At 45.5% G+C, this 15,864-nt stretch overlaps 1 protein-coding gene across 4 annotated transcripts in view; it reads left to right on the forward strand.

Moving 5' to 3' along the window:
• Positions 1–15,864, forward strand: part of PLD1 (phospholipase D1) — a 64,582-nt gene that overhangs the window by 19,950 nt on the left and 28,768 nt on the right. For all 4 annotated transcript variants that reach the window (XM_063167320.1, XM_063167318.1, XM_063167321.1 and 1 more), the window contains exons 4-12: positions 53–198; positions 935–1,043; positions 2,470–2,535; positions 8,066–8,124; positions 8,586–8,678; positions 11,073–11,225; positions 11,921–12,070; positions 12,855–12,938; positions 14,625–14,706. In XM_063167320.1, the coding sequence (XP_063023390.1) occupies positions 53–198; positions 935–1,043; positions 2,470–2,535; positions 8,066–8,124; positions 8,586–8,678; positions 11,073–11,225; positions 11,921–12,070; positions 12,855–12,938; positions 14,625–14,706 (942 nt within the window). The remainder of the gene's footprint in view (positions 1–52; positions 199–934; positions 1,044–2,469; positions 2,536–8,065; positions 8,125–8,585; positions 8,679–11,072; positions 11,226–11,920; positions 12,071–12,854; positions 12,939–14,624; positions 14,707–15,864) is intronic.

The following is a 15,864-nucleotide window of genomic DNA, read 5'->3' on the forward strand; positions in this document are numbered from 1 at the left end:
AAATGGCTTATTTCAAAACTTGCATGCCATGTGGTGATGCTCTCCCCTGCAGGTACCAAGCCCCAATGTTTATACCATCGAGCTGACCCATGGAGAGTTTGTCTGGCACGTGAAAAGAAAGTTCAAGCACTTCCAAGAGTTTCACAGGGAGCTGCTGAGGTACAAAGCCTTCGTGCGCATCCCTATCCCCACCAGGAGGTGAGTGTGGACACAGCTTTGGGGGGTGTGATCTGTTAATTTAATGTCTTATCTATTTAACTTCATTAGTCCTATTTGCTTTGCTGTAAGGAGGAGAGGGAAGAAGAATTCAGTCTCCATGAATATTTAGCAGCTATGATAAAAATATTTAATCTATGTGTTCAGCAGCCATAATCTAAGTGATGCAAATATCTCTCTGCTGACGCAGAACACGTTGTCTCCTGGGTCATCAGCTTTTGAGCTGGATTTGCCTTGAACTTGGGGAAGGGGTATGATAATGCTAATGGAAATTGCTGGAGCTTTGTGGCTTTCTGACAGTGTGGGCAGGATGTGGGAGGCATGGGGGTCCCTGGCCAGGCTGGCCTTGGTGCTTGGGATGGCTGGAAATATAAGAGGAACAGGAATATAAATGTGAAAAGAAGTGGTGAAGGAGAGTGAGAGCCTTCTGATGTAGAGAATTCTTGGGAACATTATAGGAAAGGTAAAATTATGAGAGGTTAAGAGCTGGAAGAACATAATGCCCTTAAAACAGGATGTGGACTCCTTTTCCTTATGATACCAAAAGCTCACAAATCAAACTGATACTTCTGTGTTGTGTTTTGGTTTTAAGCCAGTTGGAGCACGCTGGCTTCTCGGATAGAAAAAACAAAGGCATTGCAGCAGAAGGGTTATTTATTGAGGCATACAGACACTTGCAGCACTGAGACTTGATGTTGGGGTGTGTTTTTCCTTGCAGTCACACAGTGAGAAGACAATCCATCAAAAGGGGAGAGCCGAGGCAGATGCCGAGTCTGCCGCACACCGCAGAGAGCACGGTGCGGGAGGAGCACTTCTCCAGCAGGAGGGTAAGAGCCACCTCCCTGTGGGGGCCAGAGGGATGCCCTGAGGTGCAGAGAAGCCTGGCAGGTTGCTTGCAAAGCCACACACCATCAAAACCCTTGTTTGGTATCATTACAGTATTTTTCTTGACAAAGTTTGGCTGTGACAAGTCCAGCTTTATTGCCAAATTCTCTGCTGCACAATGATGAGGGTGCTGCTCCTGGGGTTCATGTGGGCAGAGCTTTCCTCTGCAGTTGAGGAACACTGTGATGTTGGGAGTGGTGGTTCCCCTCCTCCCACCTGCTCTGATTTAAAGATAGACAAGGCAGTTTTCAGAGTCAAGTTGCCTGATGGAGGCAGCCCCGTGGCCATCAAAATCTGAGAGATTTCAGTGCCATCCCCCTCTGAAAGAGTCGATGACAGCCAGGCTATTGATGCTGAAGTGGGTAATTTTAGCCCAGGCACACGTGTTCTGTGTAACTTCATCAGATGTTAACAGATGGGCCCTTCCATGGAGAGGGTGGATGTCTTCCTACCTCTTCATTGCAGCTTTGCTGCTCACAAGTTAAAAACTCCATGTCTGTTCAGGCTGTGCTTATCGTTCTCTTTCTGCTGCTCCCTCCCTCCTTCCCTCCCTGGGCTTTGTGCCACTGGAACTTCAAGGCCCAGAGGATTAAAGGATTGTGTCTTGTGGCTGTGCCATGCAGAAACCCTGCTGTTCACAGCTTCTCTGATGTGTGGGAAGTTTGAGGAGAGAGATGTGGGTTTAAAAGAGGAAGAAAACTGTTGTATAGATGCTTTTTATTTTTTAGCCAATGTTTCCTTTCAGTTTGCTTCGTGTCCTGTAGGACTGTGCCCGGTTTCCCATGCCCAGACAGTCCAATTTTTTCTTTTCCCTTTTATCATGAGGATGGTAAGAGATTACTTCTCCCATAATGGTTTCTTCTCTTCTCCCTCCCTGGCTGGGAGGACAGGCCCAGCCACTGCTCTCTCTGTGTCCTTGGGACAGGACAGCATGGTCCCTGTGCCACTCACCCTGTGAACCTTTTGTTTTGGTTAAACAGGCTCTCTCAGTGCCTCTGAGCCTGTTTTCTCAGAAAGCTGATTCCTGTGGGCCAGAAACAATGGGGACTGATTTGGTATTTAAAATTGTTCTGAAACTTTAGCTCAGTCACAAAAGTTTACCTCCAAGGTGACCCTGCCACGGAGCAGATCTGCTGGTGGAAGGTGCAAACACAGGACTATGAACAGTAAACAACCTGTTTATGGCCAACTGTTTATGGTGCTGAGCTATGATATCCTGTGAGCTCATAATAATGGATTTATTTATCCATTCAAACTGAAAAGTGGGTCTGATTTCTTGATTGCTTCCTAATTCCAGACAGTTGGGTTACAGGAATTTTCAAGAAAAACCTGCACATCCTATCTAAAGTTTCAACATTTTAATTGTAGAAACAGCTGGAGGACTACTTGACAAATATCCTGAAAATGCCAATGTACAGGAACTACCATGGAACAGTAAGTAGAAATTACTTTGCTTAATTGTCTAAAGAATATTCCCTTTACAAATGCCGAATTCATTGGAAGCAAACATGCAGCTTCTGCAAGAAACATTTTGCAGCTGTTTTGTGAGCATTTTGGCTTAGCTGATTTCTCCAACACAGATGTAATATGATTAAAACCAAAGGAATGACTCAGTGGTTGCTGGTGTAGCACAGTGATAACCTCCTCAAGCTGGTTCAGTCCAGACAGCTGGCTGTACATGTATGATACAGTGAGATTCTGTTTAATTCTGCAGACTGTGTAAGATGATAAGTTACAGTTCTAAATACTTAAAAAATTGGAATACAAACCATATTTGTATTTGCTCCTTCAGTCTGGGCTTTGTGTGTGGTTCTGGGTGCAGATTTGTCTTGGGTTTCTATTCTGTGCAGTTTCCCTGGACATTAGTGATGTTGAGTTTGTGTGTGTGGGATACCCAGAGAGGTGAGTGTTTTGTCAGTTCCAAAGGCTTATTTAAAGTTGGCTTATTTCCCAAAGTCAACACTGTTTGAAATGAGGAGAGATGTCAAATCCAGCTTCAGGCTTATTTTAAGCAAAAATATTTCTTTCGAAATTCATCCTCGAATGTTTCTTCAGAAGTCCTCACCTGTCAGCTGCAGCTGTGACATCTCTTGGGGATGGTAATTTATTTCCCCTTTTTTGGCTGCATAATGACTGTGTTACTTCATCTTTTGTGTTACCAGCAAAATCTGATGCACGCACTGAGTAGCTGCCAAGTTTGGTGACATTTCTGAGCACAGAGTGATAGCTGGGAACACCTGGTTTTCAAACAAGCCAAAAATACAGACTGAACTTTGGGGTTCTGCAGCAGCCACTTTGGCTGTTGTTAGAAATTCTTCTATTTTGCAGGATTTCCGTTGTGTAGAGATGTTGGGCAGCTCATAGCTGGATGTTGTGTATAAAAACTTGAAAACTGTGCGTGCTCTATTGCAGAGCTCAGTGTTGAGCGCTGCTTATTCCATGGGACAAAGGGCCCATTGGGGTTGGCCATTGCTCTCTGGGTGGCAAGAAATCTTCAGGCTGAGGCTGAGGAAGCTGCATTCCTTAGAGTGCTTCTTTAGGGGACAGGCTGTGGAGCTTAATTCCAAAGCAGTGAAGAGCTGCATGTGGAAAAGAGTCATCTTTTGTTCTAGAAGCAGGATTGGGATAACTTGGCAATTTTGATCAGTAGCATATGCAGAGCGGGGGAGAGTTATTTTACAGTGTGGATCCATCTTGTCACTTTTAGGCAGGCGTTGCCTTTTTGAAATATTTTGGAACATTTCTGCTCCTCTGAGAACGTGGGTGATGCTTTGGCCAGGCTGTGGTTTGAGACAAGGCTGCACAGTGGGGGCTGGGAGAGGAGATGGGCCAGCCCTGCCTTCCCAGCAGCTGTGGGGTGCTCCCTCCTGGGCTGAATCGCCCTTCTGTCCCCAGCCCCTGGAGCCAGATGTCCCTTTTGCACATAAATTCTCAGTTCATTGTTGGCTTTCACTGCATTTGGCCGCAGAGGAGTGTTCAGGGAGGATTTGCTGCCCGTGGTGGCGGCACGGGTCCTGCAGGCGATGCTGGAAGAAAGCACAGTGAAGGAAGTGCTTCCTTTAAAGCAGCACCCAAACCACCCCCACCATTCTCAGAGGAGACTGAAGTGGAAATTTCTGGCACTTTCCCTGCAACTGTATTTGTCCTCCTGAGAACAAAATGAGGGCTTTGCTCTTCCTGTGGTTGAGAAGCCTTTTGCCCCGATGCTGACAAATGCTGTAACTGTCTTAGTCTTGGAGCACATTTGGACTTCTTTGTGTTCCTCTCATCAAATCCATGCACTGAGGACTTTTTTAAAACCAGGAACTCAGTTAAATCAGGCATGGAGTTGCAAAGGCAAGCTGAGACCTGCCTGGAGCGTAACCCGTGGTCATTGTGAAGAGCCTGCTTGGGTCAGTAGCATCTCTGAGGAGATGTTTTTTACATCTGAGCTGCACAATTTAATGAATTTGCTTTTTTACTTTTTTTATTTTGCTTTTGTGGTTAATTTATTATTTGCCAGTGAGAGCAAAGTGCTTTATACACTATCTGGAGGATGTGCCACGCACTAAGACAGTCAAGCCTGCCAGTCAGGCTTGTGGTTTTGCCCGAAGACCTGAAGTCACTGGTTGGGTTAAGGATCAGGTCCACAGTGACTACATGGCATTGGAGAGGCTGTACATCATCTAGCTTTTTATATTTAATATTTTTTAAATGATTTGATTTTTGTGGTTAAATCTCATGTCTTCTTCTTCTTTCCAAAACCTTTTTTATAGTACTTTTGGGCTGAGGTGCTTTAAGACAATTACTGTTGTGGGAATCTCAGTGTGTTAACTGTTCACACTTCTTTTTCTGAAAATTGGAAATTAGAGGAATATAGCCTCAAAATGTTGAGGCTTAATTGGATTCTGTTTAAAAAATTTTAGTAATTGGATCTTTGCATTATTTTTGTGCAAGCTCCCATACTTGCAAAAGGAAAAGTAAGATTTTATTGGATTGTATGTGTGTAATGTTTTGCATGAATTTTAGAGAGAGTAAAAACCTCATCTTAATAGGAACAGCTGAGAAGTGAGAGAGGCTACTACTTTGCCTCTGATACAGTTGCAGATCCTTTGCTTGGATCTTTGTGGAGGTCCCCACCCAACCCATCAATATTTCAAGCTATTACACTTGAAATGCAACACGTTTAGGGCTTTTTTAAATGTGTATTTTATATAAGCAATTTTTTCTTTGTGTAAGAAATTGTGCTGAACAATATAATTCTGGAGAGTGTGTAATTCCATGTTATTGCTAGTGACCAGTGCTAATCAGCTTTTGATGCATTTCTGAACCCACTAAATAAAGAACAAGGGTCAAAATGAAAAAAATACAGCATGGAGAGGCTGAATCCTTTCTGAAATGAAGATGCTCTGTGAAATTTTGACTTGCATAAATCATGCATGCTCCACATTGCTGGCAGGACAGGATGGTTTGAACACCTTGCAGCTGGTTCTCCACCTTCCACAGCCTGTCCTCCTGCAGCCCATCACTGCTGCCTGCCACAACAATGTCACTGAAGCTGCATTCTCCTGGCCATACCTCATAGCACAGCCATCCTGCTGCGGGTCTCTCTGAAACCAGAGTGGGATGCCAGATCCCAGGGAGGCAGCTGGGCAGCACAGGAATGCTGATGTGACCGAGATGAAAGCTCCTGCCTGCCTCTCCCAGCCTCTCTGTGAATGATGAGCACCTTAGATGAGACACTGGGACAGTAAAAATAGCTAATTGGAACAATTAATCATTCCATCAGATGTTTTGCTCTACACTCGGGAATTTTCCTTCTAACTGCAGGAATTTATTTAAGTTTTTTTTTTTACAAACCAACGCTTGATCAATGTGTTGGATGGGCTCCTGTCACTGCTGTTCAAGAGACTGCTTGGCTGAAGATGAGGTGGCTGTGCTGCCAGACAATCTTTCTTTCTCTTTTATGTAGTGGTAGTTCTGTTTCTGCAAGAGGAAAAACCTCTTGGTTTTTCTTTTTGCTTCTTTGAGTACAATTATTTCTCTGCATGCAGTGCTCCTCAAATTCCTACCAGCTTTCTGGTTCCAGCCAGCATTTTCAAAGGGTTTTGACATTTCTGTGCTTTTTTTGTGTGTGTGCCCACTGTGAGAGACATGTCTGGGTTTCTGATTTGTCTGATATGAAATGCCATGAAGTTAAAATGGGATCCAGACAAAGAACTGGCCTGAAATTTTGCTTGGGACCTCTGATAAGGGCTTGGAGGATACACTGGATTTTTTTCAGGCACTTCCCACCCTGCTCTGAGTGTTGCTGCAGAAACAGCAGAAACGTTCATTGGTCACACCTGGTGCTCTTCCAGAACGCTTTGGGAGAACAGAGAGAGCAAGATGGTTGGTAAAATAACATGGAATGACTTGTTCTAACCACTTGCTGAAAACGGGCTGAAATCACCCTAAAATCAAAGCATTAGGATTGACTCAGCTGAGTAGAGGTTACTTTATGTCCTTGAGATACTCAGAGGAAAGCAGTTGTGTATTTTGTTCTTCATGGCCTTGGCTGATATGAGAAGTTGGGGAGATCCCAGGAGCAGCTGAGCATGAGGAGATGGAAGGATCTTCAGTTCTGCTGCTGTTTTCTGGGAAAAAAAATGATGGTATTGGGAAGGGAGCCTGTGCTAACCTCATTGTAATGGCAAGACAGACTTTGACCCCAAATTTACTGATGCTTTTTGTTATACTTAGTGTCTGAAAATGTCTTTGAGACTTAAAGCTCCACCCATGTAATTCCTGTGCAAAGCTGGATTTTGCTGATGGGGGCCCTGAGGCTGGTTTGCCAAAGAGAGATGGCAGTGGCCCTTTCCTTGAGAAGAGAAAGCCTTTTCTTGGAGTGTCTGTGGGTACAGGTGGGCATATCCTGAAGCTGGTGCTGAGGCTGCCTCCTGTCCCCACTCCAATCTGCAGCCCTAGCAGGGTTCATTGCCAAAATGTGCTGTTAGAGGTTCCCTCTGCCTGGCCAAGGGGACAGTGACACCTGCCCTGAGCACCCTTCTGCACTTGGCCACCTTGCTGTGCCAATAAATTAGAAGTGCCTGGGTGCAGACAGGGTTCTGCTGTGTGACCCCTTTGCAGGGCTGTGCCTGCCCCAGCCCTGGCCTGCACAGGACACCCTGGGAGAATGTTTCTCCCTGCTGAAGGGGCCCAGGGCTAATAACCAGCAGACTGCCAGGAATGTCCTGCTGTGCCAAGAAAAGCCTGCTCAGTTGAAGTTGCCCAGTGTCCTATTTTTAGAGGTGAACGTAATCATGCTGAGCTTTCTCACCAGCTTTGCTCACTCTTATGTTTCCTGCAATCCTGCTGAAGCAGGAGGAGCCATGAGGAGGCAGGTTCCTGGACTTTGGGATTTGAACTTGCTCTCCTCCTGCCCCACTGTGGTTTTCCTGTGGAATTTTGGTTTTGGAGCCAGTTGGCAGTGATGTGTGTCCAGCACTGCCCTGCTGCAGTGGCCTTGGAGGATGCTCATGGGCTGTGGGGCTGAACCCTCCTGTGGTGTCTCCATGGGGTTGGGGACATAAAGGGTGCTCCCTGCTCTGGGCCTGTGTCCTCATTTCCTTTGCAGTCTTGCTTTGAGGGTCCCTGGAGGGAGGAGAGGATTCAGATAGACAGCCAAGATCACACAGACTCCTGAATAGTGTCAAACTTGAGTCTTTTTTCAGCCAAAAATCCAGGAGGGAGAATACCAGGGAGTCCCTGTGATGCATTTAAGTGTAATTGTCCTGAAATGTGTTCTCCAAAGTACATCTAAAATAAACAAACAGAAAACTCAACCAAAATACTTTCCTTGGTCTTCTTGGAGATGCTTAAGTGATGGTGGATAACATCTGCTCTGGGTGTTCTGTAGGTCGTTATGGCTGGTCACTTTGATGAAGCAAAAATTTTTGTGGATTTCAGGATTATAAAGATGGGGGAATCTCTTTTTCTTTCCCAGATGGAGTTTGTTGGAGTAAGCCAGCTGTCATTCATCCACGACCTGGGACCGAAGGGCATGTGAGTTGTGAGCTGTCTTTGTGAGTTATGATTCACTAAGAGCATGGCTTTATACATAAATACTGTTAAAATTAATAGCTTTCCTTTCTCAGCGCTAACTGACTGGGGAATATTTTGCCATCTAGATATGAAAAATTATTACTGTTCAGACAGAAATGCTACAATTTGGAGAAAGGTTTTTAAGAATGAGCTGCTTTACAAGACAGTGCTTACAGGGCTTCCATTCTTTCCTCCCTGTTGGGCCACTTAATTTTCTGCTTCCAGTGCTGTAAAACGGGACCCTGTGCTTCTTAAAACTCCATTATTTTCTTCTGGGGGAGGGTTATTTTTGCCCTTCATCCAGCTTTTAGGGGCACAGTTGCAGAGCCAGCCCTAGGCACGAGGGCTGGGGGTTGCAAAGCCCCCAGCAGCTGCAGGTGATGAGCCCCACGCCTCACCCTGCCCCTGTTGTGTCCTTGCAGAGAAGGGTTCATCATGAAGCGCTCCGGGGGCCACCGCATTCCTGGCCTCAACTGCTGTGGCCAAGGGAGGATGTGCTACCGCTGGTCCAAAAGGTACTGCTGGGCTGCCACGGGGGGGATGTGCTCAAGGGCACACAGAAATCCCTGCTTGTCTCCTTCTCCCAAAAATCTGGGGGAGAGAGTCTTGCTGTTTTTACGAAAGGTGCAGATTGTCAGGTTGGAAGGGCCCGTGGGCTATTCCCCGCCTCACCCTTCCATCTGGTGGGGTTTTTTTTCTCCTTGGTGAGTTCACAGAAGGGACATGTTACTCCAGAGAAAACCTGGGGTTTCCTAGAGTTGACAGAAATGACTGTGCCCAGCTTTCCCTGCTGTGGGAGCACAGGTGGCTCTGTGCCTCTGGGAGGGAATGTGGCTGGTGACCTGCCCCAGGCAGATTTCAGCCTGGCCTTCGGAGCTTCCCTTCCTCAATTCACAAAATGAAAATCAGTTAATTGAAACACCCTTTGGACTGCTTCAGGGCAGGATCAAATCAGGTGTGACCTGCAATGCTGAGGAGCTGTTTGGTGCAATTAACCATGGCATTAAATACATTTATGTATTGCCTCTTGCTGATTACTGCAGGTATTGAACCCCAATGTTTTCTCCTGTTCCCTTCCTGCTGCAGACAGACATAATTTGCTGTTCCCATCCCTTTACCCTCTGTGTTAGGTCTCTGTGTTGCCTGGGGCTGCAGCACAGGGAGATGTGTGCTCTGGGGGAGTATCTCTGTTACCAGCCAGCCTCCAAAAAATGCAGGCTGTACTTTCTGGAGCATGCCCTTCCCAGGCATATCTCTCCATTTCAAAATCCAAACAGCCCATATTTGCCTTACAGCAACAATTTATTAGTCAATGGAGCTTACCCCAGGCATTATGCACCTTTGGATTTTAGCATCACCCATGGGCTGTCATTAGTTTTATCTTTAATAATGCTGTTTTCCAACAAAACCTTTCTGCATTCTTGTGAAGAAAAGGTTCTGTTTCTGCACACTCTTTCCAACATTTCCTAATTTAGGTTCACAGAAGATCTCTATAATGAGGGCACAAGGATACAAAGATGTGACCTTCCTTCAGGTCAAATCATTAAATTGTCACCAATTCTTTTTCTTTTTTATGGAAATATGCCTTTTCCTCTTGATACTCCTCAGTTAACCCTTTCTTGAGCTGTCCAGAGCTCAAGCTGTAGTGGGGCCAGCAGCACACCCAGCTCTGATGGATCTCCATTTTTCTTTAGAGCCTGGAAAGGGAGTAGGAGAAGTGTTTGAGTGGGATTGTGTACAGAATATCACAAGTGAGACACTAAATTCCCATCTTGGCCCACTGGGACTGATAGTTGATGCATCAATAAATAAGCAAATAATATTTGCTTATTTAAGAGGGTTATTTAAAGGAAGGATTTTAGGAGATGGAGGAGGATAGTGGGGTGAAGCTGTGAGCAGGCACAGGCAGGGCTCCTCATGCCTGTGAAAACAGAAGGGAGAGTATTTGGAAATACATCCTGTGGGATGTTTAAGAGTGAAATTATGGGCCAAACAGAGAGGAGAGATATTTTGGCACCAAATGAGAGGTGATTCCAGGTTACTCTTTCAGGGCCCTGAAAGCAAGAAAAAAAATTACGGGATCTAATTAAAAAATATGGGAAATAGATGAGGAGCTGAGGCTGTTACTAAAGATACAGGAATGAACAGATTTTTGCAGTGTTTTGTGCTGCTTTGTGTGTTTCTGAGTGTGCAGAAGAATGAAGAGAAGGTCTGGTGATGGAGACCTGTATGGGACAGAGGGGGCTGGTTACCCCAGCTACGCTGCAGGGGGAGAAAAAATTAGAAATGCCATTCACAGTAAAAAATGTGTTTTTTCCCAGAGTTGCCTTCAGGCTACAATATTTGCGTAAAACCTGCCGGTCATCCCTCCTCGTGTGTTTCTAACAGGGTGCCTGTTGCTTGGCAATAAAAGCTTTCCAAAATGCCTTGTTCATATATTTTGATAGGAGTGAAAGTGATCCTAGCATCAGAATTAATGTAAGAAATGTCAAATAACTCCCATATAGCATACAAGCTGAATAAAAATCAGGGATGGAGGAAGGCTTGTTGCAGCATGCTTCATGCTCAGAGGTTTATGACCAGGGAGGTTCTCGTGAGTTTTGTTTAACAAGGGAACCTGTATTTTTAAAGCCTCCTGTAAAAAGGAGTTATGTAATTAACTCTGAAAGTCCTACATTGAATTAAAACTCATTACCCAAGTTCATAAAATAGACACTTTTCTGCTTAGGAAAACCACCCCCAGTCTAGCTCCTGAGAATAATTTTTACCATTTAGTAGATTTCCCAGATAAATGATTTGCACGTGTTTTGAAGAAGTATTTTCCATTTTATTAGCTCTTTTCATGGCTCATGTTTTAAGGCCTGGCATGGGTGTGCAATCCAGGTGACATGGTTGCTGTGTCTGTACAGGTGGCTGGTGGTGAAGGACTCCTTCCTGATGTACATGAAGCCTGATTCAGGGGCCATTTCCTTTGTCCTGCTGGTTGATAAGGAATTCAACATCAAGATAGGCCAGAAAGAAACAGAAACTAAATACGGGTTGCAGATTGACAATCTCTCCAGGTAAGAAAACAACTTTGTTTATCCCTTTTAGTTTGCTCTTGCTTTTTAAGGAGAAATCGATGCTGCTCTGCAGGAGAGGTTAACAAGCCTGGGTGGCTGCTGCTGGTGTGCTCAGACCTGCTGGGAATTTGGCCCTAATGCTGATTATTTCCATGCCTTAATGAGGCATTTGCAGCTTCTGTTTGTCCATCCCTGTGGTTATTACTGGAGCCTGGGGGCATAGTGCATGCTGAGTTGCACAGTCTGGTTCAACAGCAATTGCTTAGGTAATTTTTTAGACTCTGTTCTCTTTAAGCTGCAAGAAGGGATGTTTTCTTCTGCATCCCAATGGAGTATTGCTCACAAGACATGCTAGTGGGGATAAAGAGATATTTAATGTTTTTATGTTAGTGCACAGTATAAATTCATCTCTTAAAAAATACAACATTGGCTGGCTCCAGCTCCAAGTTAAGCTGGTGCTAATAATTTAAACATGGGTGGGTTTTTCATGCTTGGCACTGCAATGCTGTTAGTCACTCAGAGCAGCTCAGTGCTGTGCATTCTTTTGCAAACAAAGCAGCGACATCCCTGCTTTTTGCGTAAATAAAACATGACTGGCACAGATGCATTTACCAACATGGACAGGCGGCGAGGAGCAGCCCAATTAAATGGAAATGGCTTCAGCCTGCTGTCCTGTGCTTCGTGTGTTCCCACAGGTCACTGATTCTGAAGTGTAACAGCTACAGACATGCCCAGTGGTGGAGGCAGGGCATAGACGAGTTCATCCGCAAGCACGGCAAGGACTTCCTGACGGAGCATCGCTTCGGCTCCTACGCGGCCGTGCAGGAGAACACCCTGGCCAAGTGGTGAGCACCTGCTGCCTGCTGCCCTCAGCACCTCTCAGCAACACAGCTGGTAGCCTTTGGGAACTTGGGGACTGGTGATAATTAAAGAAGTTGCAAAAAAAAACATGAGGCTTTCTGCACCAGGGATGGAGTAGCAGTGCTGGTGGCAGGAGCTCTCAGTGTCACAGCTCATTGTGTTTTGCAAGTCAAGTTATGTTTAATTTCAAAGGTGTTGGGTATTTATCACTGTAAGGATAAAGAGAAGAAGAGGGAATCAACAAATGCGGATCTGGGTATAGTCAGGAGGGTGGGCTGGTCTTTATGCACACAGCAGCCCCTGAGAAATCATTCTGTCCCCAGTGTAACCTGACTGCACTAATCCATTCCCAGAAGTGCCTCAAAAACTGGATTCTAGCTGGAAGCAGACCAGTACTTTCCCTGCACCATCTGCCTTGCAACAACCTCTGCCTGAGTACTTTCCATAAATCAAAGGAAACACCATTCCATCATCCTTTCCTGAGAGACAAACTTGGCTTGCATGTCAAGCAGAACCCAGGAATATTGTGTGAAGTTGCCAGAAGTGCCAAGAGGCACTTAATATTCCCTTATTGTGCTATTTCATCAAGCTACTGATAGCAGCATAGAATTCTCCCTGCATATTGTCCTGATTCTGGAAATTGAATTGTGTTTGCTTTCGAGATGAGAACATAAATGTCATTAACACAGAAGCCCATCTCTCTTCAGCTATGTACTTTGCTTAATGAAGGGGACGAGGCATAACTCTGCACTCTGTTTGCTTTTGCAGGTATGTCAATGCCAAGTGGTACTTTGAAGACGTTGCAAATGCCATGGAAGCTGCTAAGGAAGAAATTTTCATCACAGATTGGTGGTGAGCACTGCCACGTTTGGGTGTTGCCCAGCTGTCTCTCTGGGGACGCTCCTGACAATGCAGCACTGTTCAGAGCCCTACAGTATGGCAGCTAGCCCTGCAGCCAGATGGTTTGGCAGCACACCCAAACCTCTCCTTGTGTTGTATTCAAAGGCCTTTTCAGGAGGGCTGGCAGCAAAAGCACACGCTTCAGATCAACAGCTTGGTTGTCTCCCTCCACGGAAATGCCTGAAATCACACGGAGGCAGCACCTGAACTGCACATGGCGTGGCTTGAGGGGCTCCTCAGGAGTGTAAATAGCTGCAGGTCTGAGGGGCATGGGTGTCTTTCAGTGTATCAGGGAAGAAGGATGCTCAGCAGTGCTATGGGATCCTGCATGGGATCCCCTTTCAGCTCCTCCTCACTGCCTTGGGAGGCCTCATGCCAAGTGTGAGAGCATCTTGTGGTGTGTCCTTTTGGTCTGCTCTTAAATGGGCCAGATAAGAGAGGAGGGGAGGTTGGTCACCTTTTCTAGGCTGTGTGTCTGCCAAAGGACCTGCTCTGCCCACTTGTTCCCTAGTTTGTGTTTATGCAGTGCTCTGGTTCCTGTTTGTGTCAGGACAAGGGTGCCCTCACAGACTGGGCAGAGTCTCCTGGCTGGGTGCTGGTTGTGGCTGCCCATGTCTTGCCTTTTCTGGAGGTTAATCTGCCTGAGCCAGCCTGGACCTTGGGCATGGGAGGCTTCCAAGACATGACTCAGATTTCCTGTTCACCTTAGGCACATCTCTGTGCTTCTCTTTCTCTGCCTCTGAAATGAACCTCTGGCTGCTTATCTGCTGCCTCTGGGAACTGAGAGACTTAGTTTCTAGGAGGAAATTATGAGAAAACTACATACCATGTTAGCTTTTGGTGGGGTAAATCTGTTTCCTGCCATGACACAGTTAAGCCTAATGTTCATGGATTCCCCCTATGCAACATAAGGTGGCAGTTCAAGAACATCTCATTTCAGACCCATTGTCTCTTACTTAGTGTTTTATTCAGACAATTGTTAAAGTATCATGGAATTCCAAAACTTACCTAAAATTTGATGTATAAGATAAAAATAGGATGTAGCAATATGCTTTATCCAAGCCCAAGTTGCAACGCTTGGTACAAAAGTAAAGGAATGAAATTCTGTCATCTTGCTGTGCACGAATTAGATGAGATTCCTTAACTATTTCTTGTAATCCTTAAAGCAATAACATGTCCTGTTGAGAGATCCAATTTCTTTGTCTATGGGCAGCAAGTAAAATTCAGCACAAATCTGTTTGGTTCAGATAGCTCAGGTACCAGGAGAACTGAAATCCCAATCTTACTTATTTTTTGTGCCTGCATATTTCTTTCAGAAAATCCTTGGGGTTTTCTTTTGTTGCATCTTTCTTTCACAGATAGAGTCACAATTTCCTTATTTATACATCACTGTTCAACCTGGTCTCATGGGTTATTGAATGAAGATGAATCTGCTGGACATGTCCCCTGCCCTCTGTAATGCTCAGTTATTAAAGAACAAAGAGCAGGATATTGGAGAATGCATCACTCTGGGACATGAGCTTTCACATCCACTTTATTTAAACTTCAATTCCTTTGCTTCCCAAGTTGGTTATTTAGGCCAGTGCTTTGTTTGCAGGCTACATGTGCTGTAGTTTTTATTCTCCTTTACTTTCTTAGGCTGAGCCCGGAAATCTTCATGAAGCGACCGGTGGTGGAAGGGAACCGCTGGCGGCTGGACTGCATCCTCAAGAGGAAAGCAGTAAGTGAGCTCCAGCTGCACCCTGCACCCTGCACCTCCCATCCAGGGGGTCATACTGGGGCTGGAGCACTTCCTCCATTCATTTTGGTAGAGATGAGAGTTAAAGCCTCACATCAGATGGCCTTGGAAAACCACGTGTTTTGATTTGTTCCCCTCGTTTGGGTTTGGAAGAGCTCAGAGGCAGAAGGTTTGATCCTCTGATTGCCCCAGGTTTGGGTCACAGCCTTGCTTTACAACTGTCTCAGTTCCTGGTGGGGTCAAAGACCTGCTGCTATCCATGTGAGTTATGTAATTTAGAGGTTACAGGGAAGGCTGAGCACTTTGTTGTGTTTATGAGTGTGGGCTGTGCTCCAGCTGTTCACACACCCTGTGATAACACCGATAACACTGCTGCTAAAAAGAGCTTGCCCATATCAGCAGAGTCACAAGGTTTGTTCCCATTCCAAGGAACTTGGACCCTTGCTGTAGTAGAAGGGCAGAATTCCATGCATTCCATAGACACGGACTTTAAACTAAAAAGGGGCAGGTTTAGATTAGCTATTAGGAAGAAATTCTTCCCTGTGAGGGTGGTGAGGCCCTGGCACAGGTTGCCTGGGAAATCGTGGCTGCCCCATCCCTGGAATTGTTCAAGGCTAGGTTGACTGGTACTTTGAGCAGCCTGGTCTAGTGGAAAGTGTCCCTGCTTATGGCTGGGGGGGGAACAAGATGATCTTGAAGTTCCCTTCCAGCCCAAACCATTCTGTGATTCTGTGATGTGCTGAAATAGTCTTTGACTCTTTCCCTTTTCAAGCCAGTTGTCATCACAGTCCTCACCCCTCCACATAGCTAGATAAAAAATGAGAGCTTTGTGTCTGACTGCTGATGGTTTGGAATTACTCTTGTTTTCTGGCAAAAATGAACTGGCCATAAGGCATCACTCACTCAAAGGAGGAATTTGGCTTCTTTTTGTCACATTGACATGGATTTTCTTATGACCATAAAAACATTGTGGTAAGGTGAGTGAGGTCAGTCACTGGAAATGCTAGCTCTTGTGGTGTTCCTTTGACTCAGCAGGGCAGTCAGCAAGCTGATCTCGTGGTGTAGGGGTGAGGCTATCCTGGCTATGTGGTGCAGCATTGCCTTGGACTCCCCTGGGTACAGTGGAGAGCAGAATATCAT

Source organism: Melospiza melodia, chromosome 12 (genome assembly GCF_035770615.1).
Source record: "Melospiza melodia melodia isolate bMelMel2 chromosome 12, bMelMel2.pri, whole genome shotgun sequence".
In the NCBI taxonomy this organism is placed as follows: Eukaryota; Metazoa; Chordata; class Aves; order Passeriformes; family Passerellidae; genus Melospiza; species Melospiza melodia.